Source organism: Tribolium madens, unplaced genomic scaffold, assembly GCF_015345945.1.
Source record: "Tribolium madens isolate multiple individuals breed KSU strain unplaced genomic scaffold, Tmad_KSU_1.1 Scaffold_1;HRSCAF=32;Tcas5.2_LG8, whole genome shotgun sequence".
Taxonomy (NCBI): domain Eukaryota; kingdom Metazoa; phylum Arthropoda; class Insecta; order Coleoptera; family Tenebrionidae; genus Tribolium; species Tribolium madens.
The window spans coordinates 7,926,703-7,948,044 of NW_025400984.1; the positions used below are offsets into that span (position 1 = coordinate 7,926,703).

The 21,342-nt window shown below is 32.0% G+C and overlaps 1 protein-coding gene across 1 annotated transcript in view; it reads right to left on the reverse strand.

The window, feature by feature from the left end:
- LOC123016294 (MOXD1 homolog 1) overlaps positions 1–11,286 on the reverse strand; it is a 14,549-nt gene extending 3,263 nt beyond the window's left edge. The window contains exons 1-4 of the mRNA XM_044416600.1: positions 11,131–11,286; positions 6,640–6,986; positions 945–1,100; positions 713–886 (exon numbers count right to left, since the gene is read on the reverse strand). Coding sequence (XP_044272535.1) covers positions 713–886; positions 945–1,100; positions 6,640–6,981 — 672 coding nt within the window. The 5' untranslated portion in view covers positions 6,982–6,986; positions 11,131–11,286. The remainder of the gene's footprint in view (positions 1–712; positions 887–944; positions 1,101–6,639; positions 6,987–11,130) is intronic.
- Between the last annotated feature and the right edge of the window lie 10,056 nt (positions 11,287–21,342).

Below are 21,342 nucleotides of genomic sequence, written 5' to 3' on the forward strand. Positions count from 1 at the left end.
AAAAATTTTTTAATTTAATTTTTAATAATATAAAGTTGTGAATTTTTTAAAATAATTTGTTATTTAATCAATTGAAAGTAAAATCGGTAAGTGAGCTTTACTTTAAACTAAATATACTGTTGAATAAGAAATGAGGTTTACAATGGAAAAGGTTTATTAATGTGGTTTACGAGTTCATAAACCGCGCGGTTTATTAGAAGGACATTCATTTCTAAGCTGATTGTACCTTTCAGGTATGAATTTTCGCTCAAGCGTTTTTACTTTCGCTGCTTCAACAATTTCTGGAGCATTCGACATTTTGCACTACTGACTACACTAGTCATCCACTAGTTAAATTAATAAACACAAATCCCAATACTGACGAGTGATGATTGTTATAAGCATTGTTATGATTTCATTACTTGCAAAGCGTCCTTATTATTTTGTTCTTTTACTTGCTAATTGTAGTATTCCTCTTTTTCTCTATTTGAATACGTTTGCGGATAAAATAATATATGTTATTCGGAGTAAAAATGAGTTTACGTGGCTCAGCTGAATTATTTGCCTCACTACGTTCGTAAAATAAACATAAAAAATAAATCATCAATAGAATTGTTAGTTTTTTAGCAAAAATATTTTTAAAATTTAGATATTCTGATTAATTGGCCACATAAAAACTTGAAAATTGTCCAAATAATCCAATTATTTTTTTGATTGAAATATAAATACTTACTTTTTGTAGCGTTACGTCCCAGTTCCTGATGTTGCCCCCCGCGGCCTTGGGGACCGGCGGAGGCCCCAGCAAATGGAGACTTTGGGCGCCCCTTTTGTCTCCGTGGTAGATCATTTCGGCCCCTAATTGGGGATCGGTGTTGTGATAAGCCCAAATTACAACAACCGTGTCTCCCTGCAAAAGAAAGAAATCAAGTAATTTTTATTTTTATTTTTTTGAGAAAATCGCTCACTGTTAGGACGTAGTCGTGGGGGTCACAGGTGTCCAAAACCCTCCTGAATTCGATGACAGTGTGCGTATCGTTTTGGCTCCCACTCATCAGTGTATAATTATCAATTTCATCTTTGATGGGAACACTTCCTTGGCTGTCGGGCACCCCATGGCAGTCCTGGAAAAAAACGTTGGGAATTCCGTTGAATAATTGCCGGATGTTGGGGACAGGAAGTTGTAGAGTGATCTTCATGTTAATAGAGACTCGATTATCTGAGAAACTCGAGTGTTAGTCGAGTTATTAAGTAATTTAATTGAGGCAAAGTGCCTGGAATATGAAGCGAAAATTCGGGATCAAAAAATGTTACTTGGGTTTAATTGGTAATTAAATTTGAAGAATTTGGAGTAAATATTTTTACCCAAAAATGCGTTAATTAAAAAACGGTTGACATTCCCGCCAGTGTGGTCCACTAAATCGTCACAGATTTATTCGAATTACGACAAACATAAAAATTTGATTCGTTTCATTATGCCAATTTTCAACAAGATTCTTCACTTACTGATTGCCATGAAATAGATAGTTAAAATTTCAGAACATAGCATTTTTACGGCAATAATTAAAATACCTTCGTGCACAGTACTGAGTTAAGAACAAATATTATGATCCTGAAACAGATAAAATTGTTACGAGTTCTATTTATAGTATAACCTGAGAATAAAATCGCTTTGGAAAGGATTAAAACACTTCCATGAAGTATTTATTGGCGATTCTTTTAATGAGTTTATGAGCGGATTTATACTCTCCACATCTTTTTATTTATTTTTGTACCGTTAACACACTGCATGCGAACGTTTTTTTGCCCCATAACGAAATAAATTAGTTTGCAAAGTTGGCGAAATTTTGTATACATCGAAAGAAACATTTTAACACCTCCAAATTAACAGTCTTTAAACCATAATAATTATTTTTCATAGTTGATTAATTAATTAAATTTATTATTGCCACAAGGGTGATTAGTAGCGGAAAAGCTCCGCTAAATGTTAATTTCGTAGGTAATTAATTAAAACGTCATATTATTAAAGAGCTTTCGTCAATAAGTATGACTCTTATTACTAAACACTTCCTGTGTTTTTCTTATACAGCAACTAGAAATCACACTTACTTCAACACAAAAATTCGTTACTAACCGAAAAAGCGATCAAAATCTAGTTTCAGTACAACAGGTGTTTTCGTTTTTGGAGAATTTTACTTCATTTACATGATTTTTATGATTTTACGAGCCACATGACCAAGAATTTAAATGTTCTAAACTAAAACGCGTTTAGAATATTCAAGTTTGCGTCGAGCGGAATTCTCAACATTGTTAATATCGTCACATTGCAGAAAAAGCAAAATTTCGTCGCTCGACTCATTAACGAGAGATTCCTGTCAGAAATAATGAATTCACAATACGATTTCCTGTCCAAATCGACGCCTCCGACTAATGCTAATTCGTATGTTAATACGCAATTACTATATCCGGGACACAAATCACAATTTCAACAAAATAATAAACACATCAACGGACTGGTTATTCGTGACACGATCATCCTGTAGATACAGTTTTAATCAAACGTGGAAAAAATAGGAATTTCACGATTATGTAAAGCGCTTCTTAGAAAGGTAAATTGAGTTATTTTATTTTATTGAATTTAACAAAGTTGGGGCCCTGGAAGGTAGTCAAAGGCGACAGGAAATTTTATTTAAATATTAATAAAATATATGGAACTACATAAAAGCGACGTATTTTTCAAAGAAAGGTCCAAAGTAGTAATAAATTCTTGGGGTCACATAAAATATTGACAAGCAATTTCATTTTTCAGTGTTTAATTGAAATGTCTTATATTTATCTTGTTAAGTCCGTTAAAAAAATTCTTTTTGTTTTTCTTCCATTCCACTTTAATTAATTTATTCTCTGGATTCACAGCCACATGTCAGTGGGTGTAAAATTTTTAAATGAAACATCAAAAACAGTCAAAGAGATTTTTACTGCAAGATATTCTTCCATTTAATCTCAGCTCAAAACGCACCGTAAAAATAACTTTTACCACCTACATTTCGAAACATCCATCAGACCAAGACGCCGTTAAAATAATCTTGCGGTTGCTCCCATCCGACGCTCTAAGTGAATTCATAAACGAAAAGGACATTTCAATAACAACTATAGAAAAGTGCGGTTTTATTATTTTCCACTACATTGACCACGATGTATACAAAGTTGAATTTATCACTTGTGTGTGTTATTTCAGTCAAATATAATTATTCCAAACATCTGTTTGGCCGAAAAATTAAGTGACAGGTGCCACCTGAATAATTTTTTCACGGCGTGAATTAATTAGAACGAGTTTTAACACAGAGCCACCGAAAATATGAAGCAATTAGTATGGATATCGCAAGGCAGAGGAATCGCTCGACGATTGTCTTGTGCAAATATGGACGAGTACAAAGATTATTTGCACGTGTGATCGATTCAAGGCGAAGAATCCAAAGGTTCGTTTGGTTACTTGCCAAAGGCGAGCAATTTTTGTCTTTTGGGTCATTTGATCCAAAGAAAATGGATTCCCTCTTAAAAAAGTCTCACAAACAGCGCTTGGAAGAATGCTACTTTTTCATTAAAAAATTCATAAATCAGTGACATAACAAAAATTAGTTCACGCTAATTAAATCGGAGTTTATTTAAATAAATAAATTTTAATTAAAAGATAGAAAATGATTTAATTTAAGAAGAAAGATATTTTTTATTGAATTTTACGTTTGGTGCTGATTCTAGTTTTGCATTTTGAATTCTAGTAAATAAACTTTAACAAAATAGTACAGTGGTGCAGCGAGGAGGGGTTTTGGGGGTTAAAACCCTCTCCCAGAACAAAATCAGGAAAAAGTATTTTGCAGTGGTAATAAAACAAAAATTAAATTTTAGAAACAACCAAATGAAACATTCAAATTTTGTATATAATTATTTTCGATGTTGTCACAACTTCAGAAGATTCACAAATTTTTACTATTTTTTTATTTTGTAAATTGCGGCAAAACTGTACCTCAAACGTTATAATGTTTTTATGAATGACTACATATGTAAAATGTTCGAAGAAATCGATGGGGGTCGAGAAAACTGCAAAATTCTTGATCGTTTAGAATAGTATATTAAAGTACAAGTTGCAGAAGGTATCTTATCTATTCAAGCACAAATTTGAAATTCCGAAACGAGCCGCGAAGCTTGTAGAACCTTCTGCAACAAGTGCTTTATACTATTTTTTCTATTTCGCCGCTTTATATCATTTTATAATTTAAAAACCGAAAATTAATTTTTTATTGTAGAGAATTCTGCGACGGTTGGCGACATTTATGTGTGGAATAATTTTAGGCGGCTGTAAAAAATTAAAATTATTCTTATTTTCACATTTGAAAATGAATTGTGAAGAAAGTCCGTCACTAAAATTAAATTACCGCGAACGTCTTATTCCAGCACGCAAATGACCTATTCTAACACCGAAATAGAAAAATAATATTTTGGATATTTTTGACTTTATCAGCAATTTTCTCGATAACTACAGGGTGTCCGGAAAACGCACACCTCCTTGAAAGGGAGTAATTGGGTAGTCCCCCAGAGTACTAAAAAAATGTTTAAAAAATTCTATCTGTCAAAAAAATTTGACATTTGAAATTTTTTTATGTCTATTTAATGACACGGATGATTTTGTATATGTTTTCTTTATAATTATTTACTAAAGGTACAAAAATTTTGCCAATAGAAGCCACAAATAACATTAAACAGAGTTACAGTTTAGGATACAGCTTCCTTGTTTCCTCTTGTAATAGTTTGTTGCAAAAAAAGCTTATTTAAAAAACAACAGAAATAAATGGAGCTAAAGTTCAAAATTTAAACTCTCATAACTTCGAAATTTTTATGGAGAGATTTTTTTAACATTTTTCTTGTTGTCGAGGCCCCGATGATACAGTGTCACGAAGGTGTGTGACTTTCCGGACACCCTGTATTTAATATATATATTGAATGAAAACATTAAGACTGTTGACGCCGTGGTAGTGTAGTATGTACAAAGTGGTTATAAATGATTTTCATCTAGCCACCTATGTAAAATAAAAAATGCCCCTTTACGAAAATTGTTTTAACTCAAAATTAAAAAATCGCCGTTTACTAAGCGTCCACTTCGAAAATAGACTTCAATTATAAACTTGTTTTCTTTCAAAGTATCCATTATTATCAATTATTATTGGAAATTAGTTGAAACAATAAAAGTTTAATTAACAACAATTTATTATTAAAATTTCAATAAGTTAATAGTGTATGTGTAAACAAAAAGTAAGTTAAAAGAAATATAAAGAAAAGGTAAGTTTTGTAAGAAACATTAAGCAATATTTTTTTTTTATTAATTATTATTATTACTAATAAGTAATTCAAATAAATATAAAAGATAAATAAATAAAAACTTTTCATTACTAAGGTTAATTTCGGCAAAAGTGTTAATGTTGACCACAATTTTTAATATGCCAGTGAGGTGTTAAATGTCATATTAATAACTTTCAATTCGATGGTTCGTTCAGAATCAAACTTTCATAGTAAGCTTTAACGCCAAATTTAAAAAATACACTGATTATTTAAAAAACAATTTTAAAATTTGATAAAGTAGGTAGTGCTTGACTAATAAGTCGTTGCACTGATTAATATTGTCATGAATACAATTTTGTTTTTCCATAGTGGTCTTTATTACTAATAAAATTCTTTAATTTGGGAAATAAACATAAAAGAAAATGTGAGCGATCAAAGTTGGCTGAAATGAAATTATAGGGACCTAAGATTTTAACTTCAATCAACTTTTTAATAACTTCTTAACTGTTGTTACTAAAAAATAAAAAATCTTAGTTGCCCGACGATTTCAAAATTTGGTATAGGGGCCTACATGTTGATTCTAAACAACTTTTCTTATTTCTTATTCTCTGAAATAAAGTTTGAATAATTGCTCATTTTTTTACATAGGTAAACCCCCCCTAAACTCTATCTCTGGCTACGCCACTGAAATAGTGGTCTGTTTTATTTTAAAGATAACGAAATAGTAAAATGTAGTTGTTACACTGAGTGGAAGACATAATTCATAAATTTCTATTTGAATTATCTGTTATTATGGCATAAAATGCAATAAATGCTTGTAATTCTCCTGTTACTAGCGACATTCCTGAAATTCCTCGCAATTAGACGTCTTCCAAGTGATTTATATTAAATACACTGTGATAAAAAATTTAATAATTTATTCGTTGAAATTTCCATAAAGTGAATTCCGGTCGGAAGAGTTTACACAATTTTTCAATTAGAACAAAGAACTTTAACAGGAGTTAAATGCAACTTGGTGTAATAATTAAATTGCGAAAAGTTTAACACAACAATTACGCTCGTAACGAGCTAATAGAAGAAAAAGGTGTTACGTAATCAATAACCACTTAATTATTAAATATTAAAAGCTCTCGCAGGCATGCCAGCAATCTGAGAAAAGCGCGATTTTCCCAGATCAACGTGAATAGAATTCCCACGTAATTTCCAATAAAATGTCGTGCGATCTTCCCGGATAAGTTTAATAAACTTAATAAAAGTCGACCTTTCTTAATAATTCCCGTAATTGTGGCACTTGCACTTTCTCCCCATTCTGCAAATTCCGACTAAACTTACCAGGAGATAAGCCCGGAGAGTCCTGTCGTCGACCCATCCCATGACGATATCCGCATTCTCCTTGCCTCCATCAGGACTAAAACCAATCGCAACGTATCCCTTTGTCCTCGCCTCCACTCTGAAGAGGATCTCCCGGTGTCGCGGTTGCCACCTCAAAACCACATCACCGACATTATCCAACACCTCGGAATGGGTCCATTTATCCGCAACGTCGCGTCGGGGGCGTCTTTGGTGCAGTTTATTTGGTTTATTCACGTCATCAACGTGTCTCACGTATTCGTCCAAGAGGTCGTCACAGAGGGCGGTTGTCACGAGGACAAACAGGAGAACGATGGTTGACATTTTTGCTAAAATGAAATTTTTTCATTTACATTTTTAGTCGAGTAATGAGGACGTTGATAGGAAATTGCGCAGCGCAGACATTGTTTATAGGTGGTAATAAGAGATTATAATCTTGGTGGAGTGATGAGAGGATTAAGAGGGATTACACCAAGAAATTGCATTGTTCATTTTTTTGTCGTTTTAAAGCGATTCTAATTTTATCGTATGACTCTCTTGGTTCAATTCCATTTCAAACTATGCTACAATGAAGTATCAAACTTCTTCGCTTCCAATGAATTTATCACCCCCACTGGCAGGCTCTCTCACCTAATAAATATTAATGTCGTTTGTGTTTGCAGGCATGTAACTACAATACAATGACAAACAACTAGAAAATTATTACACAATACACTACTAACAATATTAACCCCTTGATAACTATGCATCAGATGAGTCTAAAAGGGCAAATGTGAACGCAAAATGAAATAAAATTTCAGTTTTTTCGAGACTCTTAAAATAATTAAATTTTTTCGTCTGTTATTACTCTCGCAATGAATTTCGACGAAAATGCGATTGATGGGATTACTGAAAGTAAACTGATTTAAATTGAATTTCGTCAGGAAATTGCAATGGAAAATCTATCAACAAACTACAATTTTTAATATTGCAAAAGTAAAAAATATCATTGGTATGCCTGAGGGGACTTTGCAGGTGTGTCTTACAAATACACTCATGTCTCGGCGTGTCGTTACAAAAAATTACCTATTTTAATGCACATTAAAAAGTTGGAAGCTCGCGACATTGCAGCAAAATTCCAAGGAGATTCTTAAGCTCGCAGCTATTTAAGCCTTCAACTAAGCGTTTTCATAAATTCTAGGCATTGTTTTAACGGCAGATATTTATAACAAGAGACAACGCGCTGGTGGTCAGAGTCTTGTTTCTTGTTATTTGTGTTTTCATACAAATTAATTAAATATACAGGCTGTTCCATTTTTATTGTTACAAATTTAAGCAGGTGATAGAATATTCAATTTTAAGATAAAACTTTTCTATAAACATATATCGAAAAAATTTATATAAAGGAGCCACATCCCCTGAAAGGGGTGCATTTTTTAATAGATTTTCTCCAATATTTCAGAAACCATCGTGGATAAAATTACAAAATTTGGTACAAATGATAACCTATACACCCAAATGAATTCAAAGATAAAATGTCGAAATCTTTACTCAGGGGCCTGATAAACTGGGGGGTTTAGGGTAAAAAGTACCCTAACTATTTTGGCGGTTGGTTTTTGCCAGTTTCAGCCACAAAATTCATAGTTTTTCACAAAAAAGAGGTATCTTGCTTTTTTTCGATAAAACTTAACGTTTTTGAGTAAAATCAGTTTACAATTTGTCATACAGTCCATAAAAAGAATACAAATTAAAAATTAAATTTGTTTCACCATTTAAGAGACCCATGATTAAAAGTTTCGACAACTGATCTTTAAATTCGTAGGTAACATTTTTTGATACATGTTCATAGGAAACTTTTGTCTTAAAATTGAATATTCTATCGCCTGTTTAAGTTTGTAACAATAAAAACGAAAGACTCTGTATAATCTAAAATTGGTATACAAATAAAAGCAGAAAAAGCAGTTTGCACATTTGTAAACTATTTCCTTAAAAACAGTAAAACATACCAGAATAGGCCAGTGGCGTACTGAGCTCTTAATGGGCCCGTGTTCCATCGTGGCTGCACGGGCCCTTTTCCTACGCCCACCATGGTAGTGTTAAAATTATTATTTTTATTTTATTCAAAAAAAAATATATAAGAATAATAACTTAATAAATAAAATAATGTAAAAATCTAAAATTTAAAAATAAATTAATAAATATTCCCATTCAATATACCGGATGTTCAGGATAAACCCCACTTTAGCAGTATTGGAAGCTCTGATAATGATTTTTATCTAAAAATTGGTACAGCGAATTTTAAAATGATTTTCATCTAGCTACTCTACTCTTTCTGAATCAGATAGTTCTGTCAATAGTGATAGCTGTCAATTAATAGTAGATTATGTTATTAGGAGTAAAAGTGATTGTTTATGTGGCGAAGCTGAACGTTCATTTGGATTCAGCTGAGCCACATAAACTCACTTTTACTCCAAATAACATATACTATTTTATCTGCAAACGATTCAGTTGGAGAGAAAAGAGCAACACACCACTAATCAAGTAAATCACCTCAATAATCAGGACGCTTTGCAATAAAATCATAACAAACGTCACGCGTCAGTTTCGGAATTTGTGTTGAGATTTCGAAAGTGTTGATTGATTTAATTGGTGCATAACTGGTGTAGTTTATAGTGCAAAATGTCGAATGCTGATAATCTACCTTGTACCTCCCCAGAAAATGCTGAAAAAGCGAAAGAGACAAGAAAGAGATAACAGTGGTAAATGTCAAAGTAAGTGTCAAGTAAAAGTGAAAACGCCTAGGCGTAAAAACAGTGTTTTTACTCCATGTCTGAAAAGTAAAACTTTTACCTGTGTTATTTAGTCATAAAAGTGGTCACTTTTTTGTGACGTTTGCGGATAAAATAAATTAACATTTGAGGTTAATTAGATTCAATATTTTTAAGGCGGCATTTTTTATTTTGCATACAAATTCCATATGCAACTAGATGAAAATCATTTTAAAACATGCTGTTTATGTACCTATAGCCCTAATCAGTTAGGTTCTACGCAATGAAAATATTTTCATGATGGTAGCACGTCCGGTTATATCGGAAATAAATATCAACTTTGTTATTATTAAATAAAAAGTTATGTTTTTTATTGCGTTTTTGAATTCCCCGAATTATTCATCATTTAACTCTCCTATTAAAAAATCGATAACTCTGCAATTTTTAACTATTATGAAATTGTGTTTTGACATAAAAAAAATATTTGAAACCCTCAACATTTAACGTTACGTTTGAGGAAATTCAAATACACATAAGTCAATTTTTCTAAATGAAACACTTTAAATTTTTCTTCATTAGATGGAGTAGAATTTAATTCTGCTTTGACTAACATCCTCTACAGGTTGTGTCAGAACTCGCACCCCAGAGAAAAAATAAGATAAGCTACCAGAGAAAAAATAAGATAAGCTACCAGAAACAAAAGATGTTTAAAAAACTCTGTCAAACAATTTTGACATTGATTTTTTGACATTTTACATTTTTTATGTCCATTTAATGATACTGATGATCTTGCATAAGTTTTTTTTTATAATTATTTAGTAAAGGTACAAAAATTTTGCCAATAAAAGCCACATATAACATTAAACTAAGTTACAATTTAAGATACAGCTTTCTTGTTTCCTCTTCTAATACCTGTAGCAAAAAAAAATATTTTTCCAACAGAAATAAATAGAGTCAAAGTACAAAATTTAAATTCTCATAACTTCGAAATTTTTATATCTAGATATTTTTTTACATTTTTTCCATGTTCCTGATATCTTACCTTAGATAGCATTTTTCTCTGGAGCGCAAGTTCTGGCGCACTCTGTATACCTATAAGGTCAAGCAGACATAACATTTTTTAGTCATCACAATTAAATTTTAAGAGCAAATAAAAAAAATATAATTTTGAACTTTTTTAAATTCGTAACTTGTAATTGGACAACGAAAAGGAGCCCCTTTAAGGCTCGGAACCCTGCTCAGTATGCCACTGATAGGCAGAGCCAGAAACCAAAACTTTCAGAAGTTTTAAATACCAGTAATTAGCAAACTTTTGTTTATTTTGTTTATAAATCAGAAAAACCAAAGAAACTAATAAAGAATAACGATTTTCTTTGTCTCCATTATTTTGACTTTTACAATCAGAAACTAAAAGTTTTCTTAATTTTTTTAAGCGCAATAATTTTAAGTACCTACGTAAACAAAGGTAATGAACTACCTACTTTGTAACCATTTATTTATTTATTCTTTGATACGCTCAGTAGGTATATTGACTATGACTAATCACATAATGATTCTGTCTAAAATACATTTCTTACATAATTGTTTTAATGTAAAGTGACTTTGTTAAAATCAAAATATTGTTGCGGTTAACTCGATAGATAATTAGCAGTCCAGAAGCTACATTAAATGCCAAGCAAGACTGTGGTTGGAATAACAATAGGTTCGTGTGAACGACATTCTTTACCTTTTTTCGCTTCTATTCCATGGTCAAAACAGTCAAAAATTCACCATCACAACTCGCACAATCACAAAAATGGAAAACGTTCCGAGCACATCCTGTGTTTGTATTAGAACTGTGTGCATGTGGTACGATGGTAGTCTGGTTGACTGCCGGTGCCTTGGGCAGACCCTCTTCCTTCCAATCAGGCAACCGCTACCTATGGGTCTGGGGAACGCGGTTTGGACCATGAGTTGGGTGGGTCCACAAAAAACAAAAAAAAAATTGCATGGTCAAAAACCTTACTTCCGATGGGAGTCACCAAACCTGTTTAATTGATTGATAGAAATACCTCGCAAAACCCGTTTTAAATTTTCCAAAAAATAAGTTTGTCGTCTTTCAATCACTCTCGCTTTACTCTTTTTGCTAATTACCCCAATTACTAGAAATTGTGTCTGTGTTTGATAATTTTTTTGGCTCGGAGGCAGTCAGGTCGAACGCATTTGTGGTGTAAACGGCCTCAACGGCCCCTTCCATCCTCCCATATCCGTTTTATTCATTCTCAGGTTCGAAACTCCGCGTTTCAAGGTTTTCATGAATTCGCGTTATTCCTCAAGGCGCCAAAAAGTCGGCGATTTATTTTTCTCGCGAGATTTTCGCGTCCAAAGTGGTATTGCATTGAATGGGCCGTTTTCTTGGCCACCATCTGGCGTGTTGGGTAACAAAGAGGTTCCGGTGGAACAGATGTTTGGGCACGTGGCACTTTTCGAGGGGGGGAAAGACTCGAAGACAGATGGACAAAAACGGGAGGGAAAATAATTACAACATGTGCTAGAGATGCTATAAAAATAATGCTTTATTTGGAAAAATTTTCGGCAAAAACCCAACCACAAGCCCTTTTCTTTCTTTTGCCAAATTCCAGACATTCCTTTCTATTGTCCGGATTGCATAACTCCAGGTAAGGGATGAAACTCGCCACTGTTTAATTATAAGTAAAACTGGTCACAATTCGACACTGCAAAAACATCAACTTCCTATCCAGAGAAGGTTCCCGTGGGAAATTATCGCGATCCCGTCAGACTAATTCATCTTTGCCATGTCCACATCTTCTGAATGAAGTTTGCGTGTGACAATAATTATTATCGATTCGAAAGTTGAAAAAATTCATTGACATTCAAAGATGGGCGTGGAATCTGTTTTAGTTTAAATTGGGTGAAAATTTCTCGTTTTTTTTAAGAAAAAATGAGAGCTACAGGTAGAAAAGGTATGAGAATATTGTGTCGTGAGAACGAACCCTTCGCCAATATTACACCGGGAGTTTTATTGTGCTCGTAATGCCACTGACCGGCATCCTTTTTGTACAGAAATCATTGAGTCAAGTTAAGCCGTTTATAAAACGAGGAGATCTCATGGGAAAAGATCCAAAATCAATTTTTTAATTTTTAATCTGAGTAATTGTCTACATCCAGTTAACACCACCTGAGAAAAAGAAGACATTAAAGCATCAGTTGTGAGCTTAGTATCAATAAATTAAACGTATTATGTAATAACAATTGTGTTTAATCGGTGCACTTCTCGTTTAAAAAATTAGACAATCTCATGAGAAAATCTTTAATTTCAATTTATTGGATGCAATCTGTTGAGTTAAAAATAGTCCCATTATTACACATGTGCGAAAATTTCAGTGATATACAGAGTGAATCACTAAGAGGGATTTTTTTAACAATTTTTAATGTATTTTTAATTTAAATAATTTCCAGTTGAAAAAACAAACCTCTAACTCACCTTGTGCAGTATTTTTATTATACCCGTAGTCAGTAGTGGTGATTGATAAGGAACAAATAAATTTCAGAAAAAAAACATTTGATAAGTATCTATTATTTGTAATTATTACAAACGAGAAACCTAATTAAGTAATTGATAAAACTGCAAATCACGATATTTTATAAAAAATAAATAAGTTTTCAACAAATAAAGTTGTAACTAAAACATAAGAATTTAAGAAGCATAAGAAACTAATTTGCAATTTGATATAATATGACAAAATAAGAATTCAAACTAATCATTTAAAACTCTATTCATGGGATGTGGTATTTAAGGCAGTGTCTCCGCTACCGGCAACGGTACGCCTACCAACTTCCGGCGAAGACTTTTTAGGTTTTGCCGCTAATTTTCCTTTTTTTTTAAATTGTTCTAGATGTAGTTTAAAAGACTTTTTTTTGACAATGTCAATAAAAGGTTTTAAAGAAATAATTTCTCAGAGATTATCAGCGATAAAACTCTATATTTCATAATTTAAGTAGGTATAGTTTTTGCTAATATAATTAGTATAAACATTCACAAAATGTAAATTAAATCATTTTTGCTTCTTCTCACCGCTGCTCATCTCCTAAAATTTCTACCTATTAAACTTACCTTATGTGTACATACCTATTGCTCTAAGTTTTGTAGTACAAAATGGAGTAGTTTATCAGTGAAAACATTTTTTTTTGTATTAAAAAAGAAAGTTTAAGGTAGGATGACGGTATTTTGTCAAAATACGAAATGATGCATAAAGACTGAGTATGATGGCAACAGATTTGAAAATATTTTTGTTAATAATTTGAAACAGTGGTTTTGCTTGACAAATACTTAACGTACATACAACCCCACAAGATTGTTGAATTGTTCTTAATCAAAAGCGTACTCTAATGGTAAGCTTTAAAAATTAGGGTCATATTCAGTCATTGTGGATAATTAGCATATTGAACTACAGTCGCTCCAATTTCTTAACAAGAGCGATGTTAAAACATCTAGACGTTAATAAGATAAGGTAGGACTATTTAATTCTTCATTAAAAAAACCTGTTTCCAGCTTAATTTTTGATATTTCAATGCGCGGGCTGGCCATCCTTTATTTTTTTTTTTGGACACCGTTGCCGGCAGCAGCGGCACTGCCAATATTTAATTTTAAATTGAGCCGACACTGTTATTAATTAAAAGTAATTTACTAAAAAAATCTCAAGTTTAAAATAAATTATTTATTCAAAAATTTTCATCTGAATTTACGTAATTGAGTTTGAAAGTCGGAAAATCTCATCTGAAAACCGAATACGACGCCATAATTAGAGAATTACGTCCGTCTTGTGGATTTTGAATAAAAGATTTACATTTGTTGCTTCCCTCTAATGATTACGGTGTATAAAATTGAGATTTCCGGTGATTTACGTGAAGACCCGTCCTCGGCCCTGAACGTAAGCGGTGACTTGAAACCGGGAAAATATTATTATTTTGATCAAACTAATCAAGTAATTTGCTTAGTTTCGAAAGTACTCAAGTGTCCAAGCATCCTTGGGCCCCAAATACTTGGAGTTTGATAAAGTTTGAGTTCAACCATGTTGTTGGATACTTCCGATAATGCACAGGATGTTGCCATATCCGTGCAAATCTAAGAAGAAAATGGCGTGCTAATGGACTAATTAAAAAAAAACACAATGTAAATATTGACGCGTTGGGTATTTTACAATGCAGGAGCAGGCGTTATCTAAACTAGTGTATTAATTACGAGGAAATTTTTCTCACGTCCACGAGTTGTGTTTCTATAATAAAAATAAAAATTGCAATTTTAATTTACTTTAATAACATTAAACTTAACAAAAGAATTATCAAGAGAGTTTTTCTTGCAGGAATTTTTCCTGCTGAAATGTAGTACACAGTATATTGCCCCTTTGGCAGTGTAGTTTCGCTCAAATTATAACCTAGTTTTCCTACAACACTTTTCACAAAACCAAGTCCGTTGTCAATTCTGCTGTAGACCGAAGGTCTATGTAACCTCCTGCAACCATCCCCAAACGACACTGATCCTAACACAACTCTTCCGTAAAAAATCGGACTTCCTGAATCACCTCTACAGGGTGCGTGACCATTTATGGCACTCGTAGTACAAAACATAACTTTGGGAATTAAGGAATTAGGGTAAAAAGCTTTACAAACTTTAAATCCCATAATATCGACTTTAAGACACTTCTCTACCATCATTCTGTTTTTTTTGACAAAAAGTGAATTTTCTTCCCACGTTACAACTTGTAGATTCGTTTGCTCCTTATTTATAAGATGTAAAAATAGTGCCTTACTACAAAGCACGGCAAAATTTAGTTTGGGAAAATCCGTCCATACAAACAACAAACCATAATCATTTTCTAAAGTCTTGGGGTCGAACAAACCAGAAATAAAGAATTTCTCGACGACGATTTTCTTGTATTTCTTTAGTTTTGCCACCACTGCGATCTGCGACGGTCTGTCAATGTCGTAAAGACAATGAGCGGCCGTTAGGGCCCATCGTGCGTGAAGGAGAACACCGCCACAGATTTGTATGGAGCCTCTTGCCGGTCTGATGGTGACGGCGAACGGCCGGTTGCAGACAGCAAACCCTCTTTTCGGGTAAATAAGAAGGATCAAACAAGACAATGTTATGTAAACGTCACGATGTGACATCTATGACATTCACACATTCGAAAAAATTCATTCAAGAGTGATTCCTGCAACCGCCATCTAGCATTTTATTATACATGCGGTGGAGACAGGTGTATCCAAAGCGATTGCACCTGCTGAACGCTATGCTTCGTTGCAAACGACCTCTTTAAAGTTGAAAAAATCAGAAAGACGACTGAACTACCAAAAATTCCATTTGTACAGCAGTTCTCAACTAGACAATTATTATGTACAGAGTGTTTCTTTTAATGAGAAATATCTATTGATTGTATTTCAATTACGTTAAATTCAGTGGCGCAGCCAGAGATGTGTTTAAGGGAGTGGAGGAGCTATATGTAAAAAATTTCGAGCACTCATTTAAACGTAATTTTTAATAAGACGATATGGTATGGGTTTAATTGTCATAACTGTCTTATGATGGAAGTTTTTAATGACAAATCAGCATGAACATGCTTACATTTCACACGTAATTTTAAAAGTCATTCGGTTGACACTTCATGCATACCGTCTTTTATTAGATAATAACTTCACTTTAAAATTATCACTAATATAGGTATGTTCTAACGAAAAGTCCATCAAGCTAACTTTAACTTTATGATAGAAGACGAGTGACGAGTGACATTTCATCAAAATTTTTATATTGTTTCGTTCAGTTGTGGTTTAATTCTTTTCTTGAGTTTTTTGGCAAACAATTCAGCTATGGTTACACATAAATTATTTTTTATATTTGAAAAATCAAGTATCTATGCCTTAGAAATTTTCAGAAAAAACAATTTTTTTAAAATATCTATCTATTGTGTTACAAATACAACCAAAATTTTATAAGAAAAGTTGTTCAAAATCTACATCTAGGCCCAAAATCATCGGGCAACTAATTTTTTTTTTATTATTATCCAAGATAGCTTTTTAGTAACAGATACGTTAAAAAGTTATTGTTGTTGAAGTCAAAATCTTTAAAGTCCGTATAATTTCAAAAATTTGGGCCTATTTTGATCTCTACAATTTTTTATGTTTATTTCTTTAACTAACGAATTTTATTTGTAAGACCGCCATGGAAAAACAAAATTGTATCCACAACAATATTATTATTGAAACGGCTTAATAGTCAAACACTACTTAATTAAACTGTTTTCTAAATATCGGATGTTTTTTTTTTAATTTGGTGTCAGGGCTATGCATAAAAGTTTGATTGTGAACAAACCATCGTATTGAAAGTTATTAATAAATATGACATTTAACACCTCGCCGGGCGTATTAAAAATTGTGATCCGTTCACAACACACTCATATCACCGTGAAAAAACACGTCATAAATATTATTTAAAACATTAACCATTGCCAATACACTTTAGACGAAATTTACAAAATAATGAAAAGTTTTTATTTATTTCAAGGCATAATTTTCATTATACATTTTATGCTACTTTTACTTTATCTTTCATTTTACTTACCTTCTGTTTACTTATATCTATTTCACTAGTACACTCTGGTGCTTTTATCTTTTACATTTATTTGCATTATTAGTAATAATAATAATTAATAAAGAAACTATATTTCTTAATTTTTATTACAAAACATACCTTTTGTTTATATTCCCTTTAACTTGCTTTTTGTTTACTTATACAGAAATGACTTATTACACTATTAACACTTTTGAAGATACATGTTTTAAAGTTCGCGCTCTTTTGGTGCTTATTTAAGTTTGTATTATGCGCTTTGCTCTCTTATTAGCTCTTATGCCCTTTCTCTATCTTTTATTGTTAATTTGAATTAGTCTTAGAATTTGAATTAGTGAAAAATTGCTGACTTGAGCGAAGTTCAAACCTCACACCTACCTGCCGGAAAGCGGGATCTTGTGCCTGGGATGCTAACAGGGCTTCATCTCATTATATTTTTTCTATTCGTATGCGTTTGTTACTTTTGGTTTTCCCGTGTTATGTCGTCTTTCAATATTATTCCAAATTTTTTTGAATCAGATCTTTTCGGAATTAATATTTGTTTTTTGTTACGGTAAGTTACAATGTGTTTAGAATGTTTGCGTTTTTTAATTAATAGAAATTGGTATTTTAATATTTTATATATTTTATTTTTAAACATTTTTTTATACTTAATAAAATCTATTATTCAAAAATGCCCCTTCTCACGAATCCATTCGTTACGCCTATGGCCAAAGTCTACTTGTCAGATCGTGATGACTCAACGTGCTGTACTTGTTTGAAATGATCTCTACGCCACCACGCCGTCCGACAGTCACAATGTTTTAATTCAATATACTATTTATTATACAGACTTACGCAAAAAAATTTAAGTTTTTGTACTTTTTTGAGTCTTTTGAACCCCCAAGAGTGCAATTGGTTCAATTTTAAAGTTTTAATTTTTGTCAAAATTTTGGGCGATTTTCGGTACCTGAAGCGGTTTATTGCTAATAACTTCGGAACTATTGACACTAGCCCTTTTTGTTTGGTACTGTTGGAAAACAAATTTAATTTTTTATTGTATAAAACAAAGGTAATTGTCCTACGTTAAATATTTATCGAAAAAAATGCTGATATAGTAAAAAATATCTAAAACACAAGATTATTCACGATTTATGATTTTTTTTGCCGCAACCAACAATACCAATATCACTAACTGCTAATAAATATGTTATTTCTTTTATATTAGAAATCAAAGTATGTTGGATAGATTTGCCAAAAATGTCAGATTGACAGATAATCTATATTTAATCAAAATTCAACAAATAAATTAACAAGTTAAGTTAATGTAAAAGGTGTTTGAAGTGTCTACCATCGGCTTCTAAATATTCGAATAGTCGGTTGGTAAATGATAACCAAACATGTGGCATGGTTTGAGAGATGATTTTTTTGCCTTAATGTCAAAGAGACAAGACTAATAAAAGCTATCGTGAATTCAGTTATAATTATTTTCAAAAATTGAAATTAAGAAATTGTTGCAATATGTATAATGAGTTGCGGAAAAAAAATCAGAAATAACACTCCTGTATTAATTCAACTATAACTTCTAAACGATTAAAAATTTTGCAGTTTTCTCGGCGACAATCGATTTCTCGTAACAATTTACGTTTGAAGTACAGTTTTATCGCAATTTACAAAATAAAAAGTACAAATTTGTAAATCTTAAGTTAAGACAACATCAAAAATAATGGTATACAAAATTCGAATGTTCAATTTGGTTGTTTTTAAAATATAATTTTAGTTTTATTACCACTACAAAATAATTTTGCCTGATTTTGTTCTGTGCCACTGACTTAATTAATTTTTGAAAACAAGTTAACGCAAAACCGGAATTAACTAAAGTCGGATATCCTTTGAACCTGGAATTTATCGCGTTTTGATGAAATGTTTGTCTTGTATGCGGGTTGTTTCCTCTTGACTTCACTATATTAGTTTAATTTTCTCCACCAAAAGTCTTCTTTGCTATTTTTGTGCGTAGTTATTCATACAGAAAAGTACTTGAGAGTTGATATGAACTCGAGACGAATAACGAATTAAGAAATCAATTTTCCTCAAAGTCGCTTTTTCGATAGATACACTTTGTGTAAGCGGATTATTATTTCATTTTTTTGTGATTAAGGCCAGTTTTATTTAATTTGAAATTCAAGTTGGAATAGGGTGTTGCATAGGCAACACAAAGTGCACATTTGCACACATTAGCCGAAGTTAGGGTGACATCTGTTCCGGTAGTTTGCTCTAATTGAGTTATCAATTACTGATAAGTAATAGCGTTCCTCCTTAATTGTACATTTGGTTGTTTAATCAATTTTAATAATTCTTCTTTTGAGTGTCTCAAAATAGGGGCTTCGTATCGTAATTTCCGTCTCAAAGTTAATGCAAATCCAATATTGTCTTTCAGAGAGGAAGCTAATGAGAAAAAATTTAGAATACGGAAATAACGTCAATTTGCGATTTATTATTTCCAGATAAAATAAAAGAAGAAAACTGGATAAAATTGACAAATCTCTCTCAACGTTCCTCAATCTAATTAATCCAATTATTTTCCCAAACTAATTAAATAGCTGCGTTTTGAAAAGTCTCGGTTACTCAGATGTATACTAATTTTCTTAATGGGGCAAAACATTCTTTTTATGTTTGAATTTTATGTTCACTCAACATAAAACAAAGAACTGTTCTTGTAACGATATGAATTACTCCCAAACGGAAAGATGCTGAAGTTTTCCATCATTGAGATTGACATTGAGCCGGGAAATTGGGTGAACTGGATACCGAATTTCAGTGGGATTTTTTTTCAGAGAGACGTTGAAAGAGAATGCTTGATACTAAGTAACAAAATTGGTGAAAGCAACTATTGATGCAATAAAAAAAAGAGGATTTTCACATATTCGAAACATTTGTATCTTAGTTGTAATTGCAAGAATATTGAGTTAAGCAAAATAATTAGAAATTAGAAAATAAGCTTCAAGATGCAAAATTATTTCGGGATTACGGATTCCTTTATAAATGTGCTTTCGAACTTATTAATATATATAATTTGTGGTTTTGTTAAACTACTCGTATTTACACGAGTTTGCTTAATTTTAGAAATGATCTTCTGTTTGAATTAAACGAAAAAAGAAAGCAACAGGTAGGTCGAGTCCGACGTCACAACCGAAATATTATGTCAAAACTTAAACTAGGAATTTATGGAAATGACTATCAAATGTTCCTGTTTATACAGGGTATTTCGTTGTAATTGTTACAAATTTAAACAGGTGATAGAATATTTAATTCTAAGGCAAAAGTCCCTTATGAACATGTATCTAAAAATACTTTGTAAGAGAACTACACCCCTTGAAAAAAATGCCTTGTTTAATGAATTATTGGCAGTATTTTAGAACAGGTAAATTTATAAAATTTGCTAATAACTTTTACACATCTAAAGAAATTCAAAAATCAAATGTATGTCGAAATTTGTAATCAGAGGCGTTCAAAACTTGAGTACCTATGGGGTAAAACGGATTTAATTTTAAATTTTTATGCTGTCTATAATTTGTAATATGAATTTTAAACTGATTTTACTCAAAAAACGGTAAGTTTTATCGGAAAAACGTGAAAAACTATAGAATTATTTTTTTTTGCTGAAAGTGGCAGCCAAAATAGTTTTCTCTGTAGTTTAACACATCCCTGATTAAAGATTTCGACATTTTTCTTTAAATTCGTGTAGATGTTTAAGGTTGACGGCTGTAAAATTTGGTTCAGCATTTTGTAATTTTTTTAAAAATGGTTTCTGAAATATTGAGAAAAACCCATTGAAAGACGCCCTTTCAGAAGATGTAGTTCTCTTACAGAGTATTTTTTATATTGGTTGGTTGCATCGACAATTTGGTCAGGCTCATTATTCTTCGTGAATTACCCTGTATTTATAGGAATGTTTTGGGTGAAAAATGATTTTCTATTACCTGTTTAAAACAATAAAAACGGAACACGCTGTATATAGGAATTTTAATAAAATTTACACTTGAGCGGTTTCGGGTGAAATTATAATTCAAACTGTCCACAGAAATAAACATCAAATTTGGCCTTAAATGGATGCTTGAAAATTTACGAACTTTTACGTCGGCAAAGTTATTTGATTTCCTGTTTTCTCGCCAAGTTGGATTAATTTCTGCAGTCGAATTTTTTTGATCAAAAATTCTGGTTAATGTGCCGGAAAAATGACCAATTATCCCATTCAATAAATAAACAGAAAATTGAAACAAAGCCGGATTTTCCGGTCGTTTACTCGGGTAAAAAAACGGTCATTTCTACTTGAAA